Source organism: Setaria viridis, chromosome 1 (assembly GCF_005286985.2).
Source record: "Setaria viridis chromosome 1, Setaria_viridis_v4.0, whole genome shotgun sequence".
In the NCBI taxonomy this organism is placed as follows: domain Eukaryota; kingdom Viridiplantae; phylum Streptophyta; class Magnoliopsida; order Poales; family Poaceae; genus Setaria; species Setaria viridis.
Window position 1 is genome coordinate 7,755,423 of NC_048263.2, and position 15,408 is coordinate 7,770,830.

General features: G+C 46.2%; 2 protein-coding genes and 1 pseudogene across 7 annotated transcripts; 1 reads left to right on the forward strand and 2 right to left on the reverse strand.

The window, feature by feature from the left end:
- Positions 1-710: 710 nt before the first annotated feature.
- Positions 711-5,729, reverse strand: LOC117853533 (uncharacterized; annotated as a pseudogene).
- Positions 4,795-10,823, forward strand: LOC117845779 (uncharacterized). 6 transcript variants are annotated; one of them, XM_034726879.2, is made up of 5 exons: positions 4,795-5,770; positions 6,589-7,395; positions 8,767-9,183; positions 9,867-10,383; positions 10,482-10,823. In XM_034726879.2, the coding sequence occupies exon 2, from the start codon at positions 6,589-6,591 to the stop codon at positions 7,390-7,392; it is 804 nt and encodes a 267-aa protein (XP_034582770.1). In that variant the 5' UTR covers positions 4,795-5,770; the 3' UTR covers positions 7,393-7,395; positions 8,767-9,183; positions 9,867-10,383; positions 10,482-10,823. The 6 variants fall into 6 exon arrangements, with proteins under 6 accessions (XP_034582770.1, XP_034582777.1, XP_034582763.1 ...); XM_034726865.2 differs by adding an exon at positions 9,294-9,366 and having other exon boundaries at positions 4,799-5,770; positions 6,589-9,183; XM_034726886.2 differs by lacking the exon at positions 8,767-9,183.
- A 726-nt stretch (positions 10,824-11,549) lies between these two features.
- LOC117845774 (probable protein phosphatase 2C 45) lies at positions 11,550-14,943 on the reverse strand. The gene is made up of 8 exons (XM_034726855.2): positions 14,666-14,943; positions 13,412-13,545; positions 13,182-13,280; positions 12,940-13,098; positions 12,648-12,734; positions 12,479-12,570; positions 12,241-12,315; positions 11,550-12,151 (listed from the first exon to the last, which is right to left on the reverse strand). The coding sequence occupies exons 1-8, from the start codon at positions 14,866-14,868 to the stop codon at positions 11,960-11,962; spliced, it is 1,041 nt and encodes a 346-aa protein (XP_034582746.1). The 5' UTR covers positions 14,869-14,943; the 3' UTR covers positions 11,550-11,959.
- Between the last annotated feature and the right edge of the window lie 465 nt (positions 14,944-15,408).

The following is a 15,408-nucleotide window of genomic DNA, read 5'->3' on the forward strand; positions in this document are numbered from 1 at the left end:
CAAATTCTTTATTCGAAATCCATTGCAAACAACAGCTTTGGAGTACAACGCATTAATCTAAAGAATAGTAGAGATTTGGAAGCTCCTTCTATGGAGGGAAGTGAGTGGAGCTGGAGAAGGTTTCCATCTTGAATGGTACTTGCACATTTTCTGAACAGATTGGAGCCGTAGTTGTTAGACATATTTTTAGCACGCCGCGACATCATCGGCTACCCAAAAGCCAAAGAGAGAGAAAGATCTAGAGAGAGATGATGAGCACAGTGGCACAGTGTCTTCAGTCTCTCTCGCTGCCAGCGAGCAGGAGTATACTGACGTGAAGCTTTTCTTGTCGCCATGGGTGAGTAGGCTCGTCGCCGTTGCTGCACCGTTGTCCTCTCTGCAGGAGTACTCTTTTGGTTGGGGTCTCCTTTTGCTCTGCGGCCTCCACGTTTGTACTGCTGTCTCGAGCCCTCGACGACGACGGCGGTCCAGAGGACTGCATGCCCGTTTGCTCAGTGACGGCCGGACGGGATCCTAGCGGGATGGGATTCGATGCGAAATCAAATCTGATAGTATCTTTTATTATATTATAACTAGTAAAATACCCGTACGTTGCTAATGACATTTTATACCAACACAAATACTGCCATATTCTTTTTTTTTCCTTTCGGTTCCCATAACAACTATATCCAGCATTTAACATTTCCTAAGTTTAAGAAGGTTTTTAGTGGCTACTTGTTACCACGCATCAATTCTAACATTTAAGAGCGAAAACATATCACATTCATATTTAAGCAGTACTCCTGTCAGCCATATTGTTTGCTTGATATTTTCACCATTACCCAAAGAATGAGACACCCCAGCCATTTGATCGTGCAATTTAAGCAGAAATGCCACACCCGGCAAGAACTCATAAAGTCTAGCATTCTGTGCTTTTAAGGATCGCCTTTGGTTTCTAGGACTCATGGCTATTTTGGACTCCCTTTGGAGCCTCACTTCAAGGATTCTAGTCCTCTCAGCAGCAGCTGTTCTTTCTTTTTCAATTCTTGTTGGTGCCTCTCTTCAAGCATTCTTGTCCTCTCAGCAGCAGCTCTTTCATTTTCCAATTCTTGTTGGTGCCTCTCTTCAAACGTTCTTGTCCTCTCAAGGGCAGTTGCTCTTTCATTTTCCAATTGCCTATAGGTGTGATCAAGTAACAAGTATACATGATTACACATTGTTGTTCATAGGGCCAAAATTCTATTAAAGAAACTTTTGAGGAAGCTCACTCTATTACTTTGGAGTTCTTTCCCTTCAATTGGCTTATGTGAGCGTCATATCTCCCCATGATTCTTGTAGTACTCTAGAATACGTGTTAGAAAATTACAACCAATAATAGTCATTACCTTCAATCAAACTCGTGGAAGAAATGTGTTTACCTCATTGAACAATGCGAGAATATCTCCACTCAGGTTATCATCATCTTGTACAATTATCCTAGCATGGAATGAGCTGCTTGCCATAACCGAGGTATTTGTCATTTGTACAGCTGGTGCTTGTCGCTGGTACTCAGTACCAGAGGTCGCTGGAGGCCCAAAAGTCTGTGAATCCTGCTTGGGGGCTAACTGATCATGGGCAAGGGCAACCATCTCCTCTGGGATAGGTGGTGGTTGCCACACAATCAAGGCTCCAGTCTCCGCAAAAAGATGGCATGCTGAGTAAAAGTCTCGACACCTGATTCATGACAAAGCATCTCTTCCAACAGGAGCAAGATTCTGAAAAAAGAATGCAATTTAAGGACTATAAAAACCAACCCAACCTATGAAAATTATGGAGAAAACGTAGAAAGTTACCAAGATAGAAGACTCATAAACTGATTCCTTAGCTACCGAAGCCTCATCAGCTTCATTGATCACCTCAACCTCTATCTTCTGTTGCAGTGGTGTAGTTCTTCCTCCTATAATGATATCCACCACTGAAGAAATGGTTGATTCAGTGGAAACCTTTTCCTTCCTCTTCTTGTTCTTGTAGCATGAAATATCACTGACCTGATGTGTTGCAAGCTATGATCAGGTCTATCAATTGCAACCCAAAGCTCACTGGACACAACAACCTCCCCCTAAGCTGATGGTAATATTGTTGAAAGCACATTCAAGCTCCAAAGTACCAACATCTAATGTAATTCATTGGAAGGAAGCAAAAAAAATTGCAGAAGAGGTAGATAGAAATACCACCAGACAAATGATTCCACCAACAAGAAATATCTCAAGGTGTTGGGAGCTGCTTCTGTGGCTTGAAGCTCGCCACAGCTGGAGCGGTGGTGGCGGGTAGAGGCGCACCGTCAGGAGGGTTGATGGCGGCGCGATTTCATTGCCCCATGAGTCGCCCCTGAACGGCTACGGCTATCGCCTCGTCAAAATTGCTACTCCCTCCATTCTCTTTTGATAGACATATTTACAAATTTAGATTTTCACAAATGATAGTCCTATATTTACTAATAATGTGGACCGCGGCAATACAGTGCATCAACAACGTGGAGACATAGCATCAACAATTGGAGGACTAATGAAAAAAAAAAACTTGTTTGCATTGATTAGATGATAAGCAATGTTATTTTTATTAGTTATTGAACTAATGCAACTTGGGGAGAGAGAAAAACACCGCTCGTACCCCTCCGCGTTGCCTCGCAGGGCGACGGGATGGGCGACCGCCGCCACCAGCCCAAAGGCCCCGCGCGAAGCTCATCCCTGGCCGTCGCCGCCGTGGACGGCAAGCGGCCTGCGGCTCGCTGGCACCCACGCTCCTCCTCATTTTGCCTCCTCCCTCTCCCAATCTCTTGTCAGTTTACAAGATGCAAATCAGCCAGGCAACGTCCAAGCACTCTCCGTGCGGTCCTCCATGGCTAGATCCGACCTCATGGCCCCCGGATCTGGCTGTCAACAGTGCAGCTGGGGCTGTTGTGTCTTCATCTCAGCAGGTGCGTGTTGCGGCGGCTGCGCTGGCAGCTTGTCCATGGCCGGATCTGGTGGTTCCCCGGTGGGGGCTGCTAGCTCGAAGGGGTGGCCGCGTTTTCATCTTGGCAACTGCGTCTTGCAGAGGTGGTGTTTGCAGCTTTGGTAGGATAGCTCAAAGCGAAAGCAATGCGCGACTTCTTGTTGGTGCGGATGACGATGACGTCCTCGACGCCTCTTGGAGGTGTCGTCGTGCTCCTATTGCAACTATGAGAGGGTTTTGGTTGAAAATCATGCTCCGGTTCCACCGGATATGCAACGATGGCGTCTTTGACGTCATGTTCTACATGTAGACGTCATCTTTTGAGGTCTCAAAGGTAATTGCAGCTACCAAGCTCAGGGTGAGGCCATGGCGATGCTTGAAGTTGAGTTATGATTGGTTGTTATATGTGGTTTAGCCACGTTTCGTGCCCTTGTGCTAGGGCGGGTGTTATTATTAGTGGTTATGCCACAATTCCATCCTTTGTGCTAGGATGAGGTGTTGTTATCTGTGGTAATGATACAAAGTCCGTCCTTGTGCTTGGACGTAGTGTTTAAAGCCTAGTTTAGCTAGGTAGCCCGGTTTCCCCAAATTAACCGAGCAATGTTTGGTTTTTGCCTCGTTTTTTTTAAAATGAAGTTGTTGATCTGTAACTAGCCACATCGTTCAATACAATTTAGGTGGGGATGCTCTCCCTTCCGGTGACCATTCGAAAAAATATTAGTTATTGTGTTAAAGTGAAATATGCCTATCAAAAGAGAATGGAAGGAGTAGTATTTTATAACATCATTACTAGGTGAGTGTCCGTGCGTTGCAATGGGGCAACAAACCATATATACAGTAGTAATATTTTCCAGTGATGCTACCAAAGGCAACAAACCATATATACGGTAGTAATATTTTCCAGTGATGCTACCAAAGAATAAGCTCATCAACCACTAATGACATCATCATTTATATATGCAATGTGTGTATTCATTTAAATAAAGTATGTACTTGTCACACCCACAACAAAAATCTCGATCGTTTTTAGACCTGGGACTAAAGAGGTTTTTGTCTCGGATCTAGATTTCGTAACCCGTGAATGACACTTTAATCCTGGTTGGTGTTACAAATCCGAACTAAAGCCCATTAGGACTTTAGTCTCGATTGGGTCCCCCATGGGTGAATACAAAATGATAGCATCCAGATATGCTGTGCATGTGAGATGGTAAGGAAACTATGCACGAGGCAAGAGGTTGCGGGTTCGCATATTATGCGTGAAAAATCACGTGACTTGTTACTTTGGATTTCTTCTTTTGTGATGTGTAATAGCAGTAAAACTCAGTGGATTGGTTTCAAGTGAAAAAGAAAGTAAAAGCTCGAATTGGATCATGCAATGCCACAATCCCACAACTACTGCTACCTACTTGTTCCGTTATTCATCCACGGGGACGAGCGACGCTATCATTTCTCATCCAAATGTTAAAGAGAAGGTTAAAAAATTGTCAAAATTTTCAGGCAAATAAAGCAGCTAGCACAGCCTCCAATGGGAGAATTGGGTAACGATATAGGCGTTTTCAGTTCAATATAACCAGTACTCGCCATCAATCTTAAATATAACCGCTCGTCACGAAACAACAGTTCAAAATGTTGTTCTTTCAATATTCTGGCAGCACATACAAATGTGAACCCATGTTAACTACATACCGAAGCTAGAAAAGATCGATTTGATTCATCTCCGATTGATAGAAGTGAAATAATGACACATCGTGAAATAATTTCTGCTTCTCTCTTCTGCTGCCTTCTTCTTAAGCATCCAAAAATGGATACTACAATGGAACACTCTGCATCTGTAGTATCTTCAGCAACTCTTCCAGTGCCATTTCCTGCTATTGAGAATATTTCATGCTACCATTCCCTAGCTAGCTGCGGCCCGATGGCTTCTGAAGTTGTCATCTACCTTCTGAACAACGGATTCAAAGTTTGCGTACCTTCTGAACTCGTCTCATGCAAGGAAAAAGGAAGAAGATGGGAGTTCTTGTCAATTTGGGATCCGGTCGCACGACGGAACAACCGTATAGTACGCAGCAGGTTCCACCCCCCTCGGAAGCGAATCTTCGATCATGAGCCACGCCGACGCCGGCGGCTGCCCCGAAGGCGGGGCAGTAGACCACATCAGCGGTCTGCCAGACCACCTCCTCCACGACGTCCTTAGCCGCCTCCCGGGCACCGCCGCCGCCGCCGCGCGCACCAGCATCCTCTCCCGCCGCTGGCGCCGCGTCTGGACCCACCTCCCCGCGCTCTCCCTCTGCGAAAGGGCTACGTCCATGAGCTTCGACCTGAAGATGCGCGTCCTGCGGTTCCCAGTACTGCCCCAGCACGCCGCCGGCGTGTTCAAGGCGCTGGCCACTCTCAAGATATGCCTCGCCCGCAGGGACGCCCCCACCTTCCTTGCGTCGCCTCCTCCTACCAGGCCGGCCCACTCACCCAAAAGGCCCATCAGGCACCAGCTGCCTGCCTCTCCCCCAATCGGCCGCTCGCTCCCCCAATCGGCGGAAACGAAATCGAATCGAAATCCCCAACCCTAGCAGGCGAGCGGCGAGCCGGCGGCCGTCCGAGGGCCGAGGCCGACGGGAGGCGGCCGCGGGAGGGGTGAGGGGGCTGCCGTGGCCCGTGGCCGCGGCGGGCGGCGGCACCGCGGCAGGCCGCAGGCCAGCAGCCACCCGCTGAGCGGCCGGGCGGCCGGCGACATCCCGTTCCTGCATCTGTGCATCACGGCGGTCGGCGGCGGGCAGCATTCGGCATTGGCATCGGCAATAGGACTACTGAACAGGGTGAGGTGAGGACTCTGCTCTCTGCACTAGTCTCTGTTGGGTAGATTGGTAGAAAATTGAATTGATGTTCTTCATAATCATAGAATCATAGTAAGCATACCACAGGCTCATTCATCGAAAATCATAGAGATTGTTAAATAAAGTGTGACAGTATGGCTGCATTTAGTCCTATAGATAACTTCACTAGTGGGACAAAGACAAGTTGATTAAGCTTGCGCAGTTGATTATCCTAATGATTTCTCAAGCTCAGAGATAAACCATTTTCCACCAGCACTTAAACTCTTCCTCACTGAGATGCGTAGAGATGAAAGGTTCAGAAAAGAGAAAAGTGAAAAGTCTTGCTGAGCTTTCCATTATGCTTGTTAAAACAAAGTTGCATAATAGACATGATGTTGTTTACAAGCTTCTCAAATTGGTGCTAGTACTTCCAGTAGCAACAGCTAGTGTTGAAAGAATCTTTTCCGCTATGAACTATGTGAAGAATAAATTGAGAAACAAGATGGGGGATCAATACTTGAATGATTGCTTGGTCAAATTTATTGAGTGTGAGTTCTTTTTGAAAGTCAAGGATGGTGATATTATAAACCACTTTCAAGTCATGAAGGAACGCAAAGTTAAAGCTACTCTTCCAAGTCATGAAGGAATCAAAATAAAAAGTTAGAGCTACTATGTAATTTCTTTTATGTATTTTATAACTTTGCTTAGTTTCTTCTATGTTATCTTAGACTTGAACAATTTGTACCTTTATTTCTTTGATTATCGGATGTCGGTATTGACACACTGTGAACTATGGATTTTTTTACTGTGAACTTTTTTTTGTTAGATGGGAATACCCAACTTTCAAATCCTGGCTTCACCACTATCGACGGCGTCCTCCGACGACACTACCACCACCAATGTCTCCGACGAACACTTGAGTCCCCTGTCGTCGCCTTCCATATCCTTCGACTCTGTTTCCGCATCCGATGCCTCCACCTCCTCCTCAGTGGTCTCGGATGGCTCCTCCAGGTCCGAACCCGTCGTTTCCAAGAAACCCCGCCTCCCCGTGCGCTCGTGGCTAGCCTCCGACGAGATCGCGCTTCTCGAGGCCGTCTCGGAGCACCGCCAGAAGCACGGCCGACTGCCGTCGCCCAACCACCTCGCCGCGGCGCTCCGCGGCCGCCTTCGCGCGGAGGACCGCCTGAGCGCCGATGAGATCTCCAGGAGGCTGCGCGCACTCCGCTCCCGGTACGATAATGCTGTGCTCCGCATGTCCCGCGGCACCATCCCAGTGAAGGACGACGATGTCACGATCTACAAGCTCTCCAAGCTCATCTGGGAGGGCACGCGCAAGGGAAAGAGGGAAAAGAAGACCCGTGCGGCCGACGTGCGCAAGGACCCAAGGGAGTTCGGCGAGTTGACAGGGCTGTACCCTTGCCTCTCAGCAGAGGTTGAGGCGATTGACACAGGGAGCGGCGCTGCAGCCGCCGGGTTGCTGAAGAGGGCGTTTGAGCGCATCGGCGATGACACGGCGGCACGGCTGGAGGCGAAGGTGAAGATGCAGCGGGTGGCAGAGGCCAGGGCGAGCGCAAAGCTTGACCAGCTGAGGACGAATGTCGCCAAGGTGCTTCTCCAGTTGATTGAATGAATGGTGATTTCTCAATCTTCTTTCTGTTGGTTGGTACATGAATTGCTGTAGGAAGACTTAAGCTTGGCTCATTGGCAACATTATCAGATTCCTTCTTGCAAAGTTTGAGGGCAATATAAAATACAAAATTCAGAAATGTCATGTAGCGAATTGAGACCCAAATCTTGAAATTTCTCGTTTTGTACCCTACCATTGTCTGAGCTGAGAATCAGTTGCCTGCAGGAAAAATAATTTTCCCACAGCATCAGAATTTGAAGTATGAAACTAACATTTCAAGATCTATCCTTTCATTCTCACTCTGCATCAATTGTCACTTATTCTGCAAACTGTTCACCATCTTATGGATTGGTGGTTTCAAGCTGCCAACACGCATGACACCTTCTTATAATAGTTAATTGTATGCATGACACACAACTTGTGGCCAAAACATTCACAAAGCCTATATATTGCAAATGCAAAGTGTACTGATATTTCAGGCATGCTGCATTTTGCATCAATCAATTTTGATTATCATTTAGCGTTAGGGCAGTGTTTGGGAGGGCTTCTGCTCCCAGATTACCATCTAGAGCAGCTGGAGTTCATCCAACTACCCACAGCTCTGAAGAAACGGTATGAAAGAAGAATGGTCCAGAGACACAAGTTAACTAGAGAAGTGGAGCAGGGTTGGGCAGCTGCACAAGCCTGCATAAGGAGTTATCCAAAATGATCTGCTTTGATCCCTTTTTTATGTTGCCTCACATCCTGGGAGGCTGCGCCCGCCTGTATTGCCCATGTTTTGGATGCCTCTGTTGAAGATGCTGCTATACCCTATTCCTTTCCACCATCTCGTCAAGGTGATGCCCCATATCATATGGCAGTGTAGGTCCTGGTTACTATGTGGTAATATGTGGTTTGGTTTGATCCATGACAAATTGAATCATGAACTTAAATGGATGCCAGTATTTGTGATTAATGTAATGTACTTGACTGCTTTTGCACTAGTACACCCGTCAGGCCGCCACACATATTTGAGATTGGAGACTGGAGTGAATGACTCAGTGAAAATCAATACATGAACATGAAGTGTCAAATGTATAGGAATTCGAAAGGAGATTTTGCATTGCATGGATGTGTTAAAATTTGGAAAGCCAAACATCTCATTCGGTTGATGTTGCAACAGAAGATTTGGCATTTTTGGTGTTGATGTGGTGTCAAAGATACCTGCAGATTAGGCATAGTCGCAGGTTTTTTCGGACATGGATATTCCTCATGTGGCTGTGGCCACACGAGTTATCTAGTCCATCGGTACATTTCCTTGCTTCGAGATTCATGAAAGCCAGGGATTCTGGGAATGAATTCGCGTTGTTGCTCCTTCCCTTGTTCTCCCTGCCGCAGAAAGTGGACTGGTTGTCCTTCCCTTCTTCTCCCTTGGCGGCAACGGAGGTGACGGCGGAGACACCTCCTCCAAGCTGCAGTGTGCTGACGGCTTGGCGACCTCGAGTGACGGCTGTCCGACCTAGGCAGGCGGCAGTTGTGTTCCAAGCGCCTCCGATGCTGGTCATTGTGCTGGGGATTCAGATCCCGTGCGCCTGGAACCAAGGAGTTGGGGCTTACGGCGTGGGATTGAAGCTCCGCGAACCGGCGTGGTGCCTTCCTTGCTGTGATGATTTAATCATGGGTTGGAGCAGGGGATTAAGGTACATTGCTAATTCGCAGCAGCACGGTGTTCCGCTGAATCAAGGAAATCTTCAGCGGGCTCATTCTTAGATGTTCATGATGTGTCTCTTGCATAAACACTCCACAACTACCAAGGTAATAATCAACAACTGTGTTTTTCTTTAAGATCCTGTACTACTGTCTTGTAAGTGAAGTTTCATGCTTAGATGTTCTCTTGAAAAGCCAATATTATTTTGTCTTCCCAGCTGCAAACATTGGTATGGAGCACTGGCAATTTTGGCTTTTATTTCAGATCTCTACGAAGTTATTGTTAAGCAAGTGAGAACAATGCTACATCTTGCCTCGTTATTGATGCTTACAGGGGCAGTAAACTAGGAATGATGATTACAGGGCCAATAAAATAGGCATAGTAAATTAATTGACTAGTATGTACAATTTCTGGATGCAGCTTGAATTATTAACAATGTATAATTGCTGTTTGTCTTAACCCTTTCAAGGAAGCATAGTGAGAATCACCAAGTAGCACTTTGTTTAACTTTACTTCATTTGATAAATCACCAAGTAACACTTTCATATCAGTGTTTAGTCCATAAATGAATTGTGAAGTTCATGTCATTGGTTAATAGGCCAACTAAACTAAGTAATCCTAGACTTGCCCTTTACATGACAGCTCTACTATGCTGCTGATTGTTGTTTTCCTAATTGAGATTACAATATGATGTCATTGTAATTCAGTAAATTTTCTGATGTTATCTCCAGTGTTGTATGGTCTCACGGTGATGAACTACATGCTGATGTTTGGTTTTCCAACTGTTCAGGTATAGGTTGTTCTTACCAACAACTGTTGTATGGTGTGGCGCATGGAAATTTGCCATTTAGTATTCCAGAAGAGCAAAATCCAGTGACAAATACTAATGGTGGAGATGCAATTGGACCAGATTCAGACAATGCAAGTCCGTCTATTGACACTGCTAATAACGAAACCGATGAACGGCACATGGACATTGGCTACCTGGAAAGTGAAGAATGCATGCCAGATACTGATGGAGAATCTTACTGGGATTGAAACAGATGACTGGGATGTATTCTATTCCACTAGTGAACTAGTGAAAGTTGGAGAAAATAAAGGACCTGGACAAGTGAATCATGCGTGTAGTAATGATTCAGGTGTTGGCAATGCTGTGGAAAATAGTACCATCATTCCAAGGGGCGAAGAAAGTAACACGGGAGGATGGAAAAAAAGGTCAGTACTTATTCCAAGGGGCGAAGAAAGGAAGTTGGGTCCTCAACAACGAGGGCTATCAAACAATGAGAGAAGTTGTTTGCCAGAGACAGGTACTGGGTATGGTTAGGAATGTACTGGTAACATTTATTTGACCAGTTCAATAAATTTAGATCAGAATCATTTTTAACCTGCTACTGGCCTTGTGCAGGGCTTCGACAAAAGGACCAAGAGCAAGACAAAAGGCTGTCACTGCAAGGCGATGAGTAGGCTGCACCGTACAGAAGATGATGGTTGGTTCATTTCAACATATGTGAAGGAGCACAACCATGAGTTTTCAGAAACAGATGGCAGAGAAACGGGAATGGAATTCACATAAGAAGATAGAGCAAACAACAAGGGACATGGTCAAATATTTACAGAGTGCTATGTTTGGATTGGGCCAGCTATTCAATTTGCTTCCATGAATTTATTTATGTATCTACTTTTAAGCTTTTGCTCGAATTTTTGAGCGTGCAAGGACTGGCCAGCACTAGCTTGGGTCTTTGCGCAAGCAACTGCGTGGCAAGGAATGGCTAGCGACGTGGCTTGAGCAGAAGCGGCGGAGCGCGATGCAGGCACGCAGCTGCGTGGGGGCGGCGAGCAGGCACGCAGCTGCGTGGGGGCGGCGAGCAGGCACGCAGAGGAGCTGCAGAGATTCAAAAAAAAAATGCTTTCAAACCGTCACCATGTTTGATGAATTTTTTACCCAATTCAAACATGAAGTCGTGGAAAAGTGTTACTAGAACTTACGACTGATATATATATATATATATATAGGGCTACATGTTCTGTATTGAATTTTACTTGAAAAGCTGAAAGAATTGAAAATTAGAAAGATCTGAACTTCGACCAAAACTCTCGAGCTTCAGATCTGCTGCGCGCGCGTTCGCGTCCGGGGGTCATTGGGCTGGACCGGTTGGGCGCACCCAAGTTTGTTCTTGTGCGCTGGAGCATCGCCCATCGGGTTTTCGTTGGGCCGGCAGGCAAGATGCCCGGAGTCCAGAGAAATCTGCCCGCCATTCCCCGGTTCCTCTATCTGCTGCGCCCGACCACGCATGGACCATTTCTGATGCCCTTAGCTGTTTATGCACCTGGCTGGCAAGCTTTGCACGAACTCAACGGACAAATCTGAAGAACAAACACGTTCTCTGATAATCTGATTTGGTTGCGCAAACGGTGATATGATTACTATGTATCCATCCTGGAGTTGGACGTCAGAAGGCAACCAGAGCAAATGTAGGGGGAATTAACTGTTACATACTGCAGTGTACAACCTGGTTCAAATCGTCCGGCAGTTTTACATGCACTTGCTGCGAAGAAAACCTCTAATACGATTCATGAATCAACATCACAGAAAAGCTACATTACAAAGCTTAATGAAAAAAAGAGGAAAAGTTCAAGTTGGATCGTACAGTAGCAACACCAGCCCTATCGTCGTTTCTGCTCCAGCAATGCCCCACCCAGACCAGAGTCAGGAGCCCCTAGGCCAGAGTCAAGAGCATGAGCAGCAGCAGCATGACGGTTGGGGCGAGTCAGTTTCCTTGCGGAACAGCTGCGTGGGACAGCTGCACGGGCACACGCGCCGCATCTACTTCAAGCATCAGATACAACAGCCACAGGAACGCACGCATGATTCTACATGAGCAGCTAGGAGGAGTTTTGGTCATTGGCAGTCTCTTTCTCTTTCTCTTCGGATTTATCGCCAGGGGTCGTTCCATCTAGGAAGCGGACAATGACAACTGTGATGTTATCGGAGCTTCCCCTTTTGGAAGCTTCCTGGAGAAGCTTGTCTGCTGCTTCCTGGGGGTCCTGAATGGGCTTGACCATGGCAACAGCTTCCTGGGAAATAGAAATTACATCAGATAGGCAGGCCTAGTGCAGAATATCAGAAGTCTAAACGAAAATATTTCAGTAATATTTTTTGGTACCTCATTAGTGACAACATCCCAGAGTCCATCACTAGCAAGGATGAGGAATTCAAGGGAGCTGTCGACCACCTCCTCCTGGTAGTAACACAAAAAATCGTTTTCAGATGGCTATGACAATTGCTGATGGGATACAACCTACATTTCTAGGCACTTACAAACTCATAATACTTCCTCAATCCATGATATGACTGGAAAATCATCCATAAAATCCATAGAAAACAAATCTAAGGAGACAAACCTTGATTTCCGGGTCAGCAACAACATACTGCTTCAAGAGCTTATCACCAAATGCTCTCGAGACGGCAAGAACGCCACCCACACGCCATGTCCCTACAAAATTCCAATAATTAAACAGTACAAATAACAATAACTGGTGTGTAATAAGGTAGATTCAGAGGAAGCATTACCAGCCCACATAACAAAGCCCCCAGCATCCTCAATTCTTTGTCTCTCATCTGACTGATCAGGTTTGTGATCCCTTGAAACAGCAATCGCTGCAGGTCAAAATGAGAAAAGCATCAGTAAACTGTTGACTATCAAGTGCAATGCGAGTAACTTTGAATCCTGCTAACTATGCATCATGGGGAAATACTTGACCAGGAAAAGATATAGCACATAATAATTTGAAAGCTTCTGATGGAAGTGGAAGCATAGGAACACAAGACACTGAGATATGTTATGTTACAGACAATAACTTACCCTGTCCTCCTTTACAAATAACAGCTCTAGAATCTCCAACATTTGCAACAAGCAAACGATCACCTACTATAATAGCTGTCGAGGCAGTTGAGCCAGCATCTCGAGTCTGACTACTATCAGCTTTCAAAAATTCTGAATCTGTGTGGTTGTAAGTTTCGGCTGCAGAAAATAACAGAAGGAAATCAAGGTCAACCTATCTCTGTGTATAAGTACAAAGTCCACAATAGTTGATGCGTGCGTACCAATAGCAGCCTTGGTATCAGTGATGAACTTTGGGTGTTTAATTAAATTGCTGAAAAGATGCTGCTTGACATATTCAGCTGCTCTCACTCCACCATGACCTACAGAAACAGAAAACTAAGCTCACTTTACAACTCAAAAAAAAAATCAGCTTCATCAAGGACTAGGAGTGCTGACACTATGAAAAACAAAGGAATTGGTACTACTTTCAATATCACTAGGCAATACATACCATCATATACGCCGAACATTCCAACTTTTTCTCCGTCAACGTCATCTATCCTTGCCTCAGAAAAGTCCTCCATCGATGCTCTTTTCCCAGGAGAACTTGCAACTCCATAAGTGAAGCGGCCATTTGCACTATTACTGCGAAGGGAAATGTTCTGTCAACCAACTGTGAATTCAAACTTAGGCGATATTGCACACTATCATATAAAAACGATATTGCACTATTACTGCAAAGGGAAATTGTGGTGTAAAAACATTGAACATTCTGCCAGGCCGGTCAAGGACACAGGGCTGATCAATGAAATCAGGTGGGGGATCCTCTCCCCTCCCGTCAACCTTAAAAAAAAAAAGGCTTATAATACCATTTAACACATTAATTCAACTAGTTATCTTCTAGTAGAAAAACAAACATAAGCACTAACGCTTATATTTAAGACATAATTATCTGATGAATCTCAGGACATAGTAATCAGTTCAGCGCTTCCTTTTTGTACTCAAAGAGCACTGATGCCAGGAATGTTTAATTTGCGAAGGGTGCATTCTCTGATTCAAGACATCCTTAAGGTTCAGTAACAAATATATAGGAATCAATACCGGGAAATCCACAATAAAGCATGCATGAATTTTAGTAAGTGGGGATTAGTAACAGCCACGGGCAAGGAGGTTAATTGGCTAGGGCGCTCGGCAAACCAAATGGATGACCAAAATCTTAGACAGATCCTGACGCTTTGGCATCAAAACAGCAAGCTATGCATCTTTGATTTGGCCTGGTACTACACGTCCTTTGGAGGCAGGGGGATCGGCGACAAGCAGTAACCATCAATAAAACGGTAAGTCCTCGCTCCTCATCAATGATTGAAAGAGAGGAAATCGATGCAGGCAGAAGAAAACTCCTTAATAATGGTCCTAAAACAATAGTCCGTCATCTTTCCATCTTCGTCGACATCCAGTTACCAGGAACCGACACTACGAATCGGACAGATCCAATTGAAAGGACGGCGGTTCAGCAGCTGAAGCAGTGAAGCCTGCTCTCTAATTCGCCTGGAACCCATAACCACACCGCCCCCAAACAGCCAGAGATCACAGGCAGCACAACTGATCCCTACGGCCATGGATCTCCGCTCCAAGGCACCAGAGCCTCCTAAAAAGCTAAAAGTCAACCAGAGGAGGCGGCCAAAAACAGAGACCGCGCGGCAACGAGATCGCGGCACGGAGCAGCGATCGGATTTTCAGAACAGGGTGGACCACCCGGGCTCACCTGATGTGGCCGGCGGCGGCGGCGTCCGGCGGCCCGTCCCCGTCGAGCCCCATGCGTGGTGCCGCCACCTCCTCCGCGCGTTCCCCCCGGCAGCAGCAGGAACAGGAGGCCGGCCGCCCCGCGAGCAGGAGGAGGAGGAGGAGGAGCAGCAGCAGCAGCGAGAGGCGCGCGGAAGGTGGTGGTCCCCACGGCCCCTTGCGCATGAAAAGGGCGGGCAGGAGGGAGGGGGTGGAAGAAGGGGTGGGGAGTGGGGAGGAAACGGATGGACGAGGAGAGAGAAGGGGGTAGTGGGGAAAGCGAGGGGGGGGAGACGGGGAGGAGGAAGGAAGGAGAGTGGATGAGAATGATCGGCGGGTGTCCTCGAGATGCGAGGGACACGTGGGGAGCGCGGCGCGGCAGACGAGGTGGGCAAGCGCGTCAAGCAGCTGACCTGCTTGCTACAGGAGTTGAGTTGGGGGTGGAAAAGGCTAGGAAATGCTATTTCTCGGACTAATTTAAGTTCGGTTCATCGGATATCAACTAATTATAAAATTAATTGCATAAATCGTGACTAATTCGTGAGATAAATTTATTAAATCTAATTAATTCATGATTAGTACTTATTTACTGTAGTGTCATATGGTCAAATCATGAACTAATTAGGCTTAATAGATTCATCTCGTGAATTAGTTTTCGTTTATGCAATTAATTTTATAATTAACATATATTTAATACTTCTAATTAGTAGCTAAGCATCCGTTGTA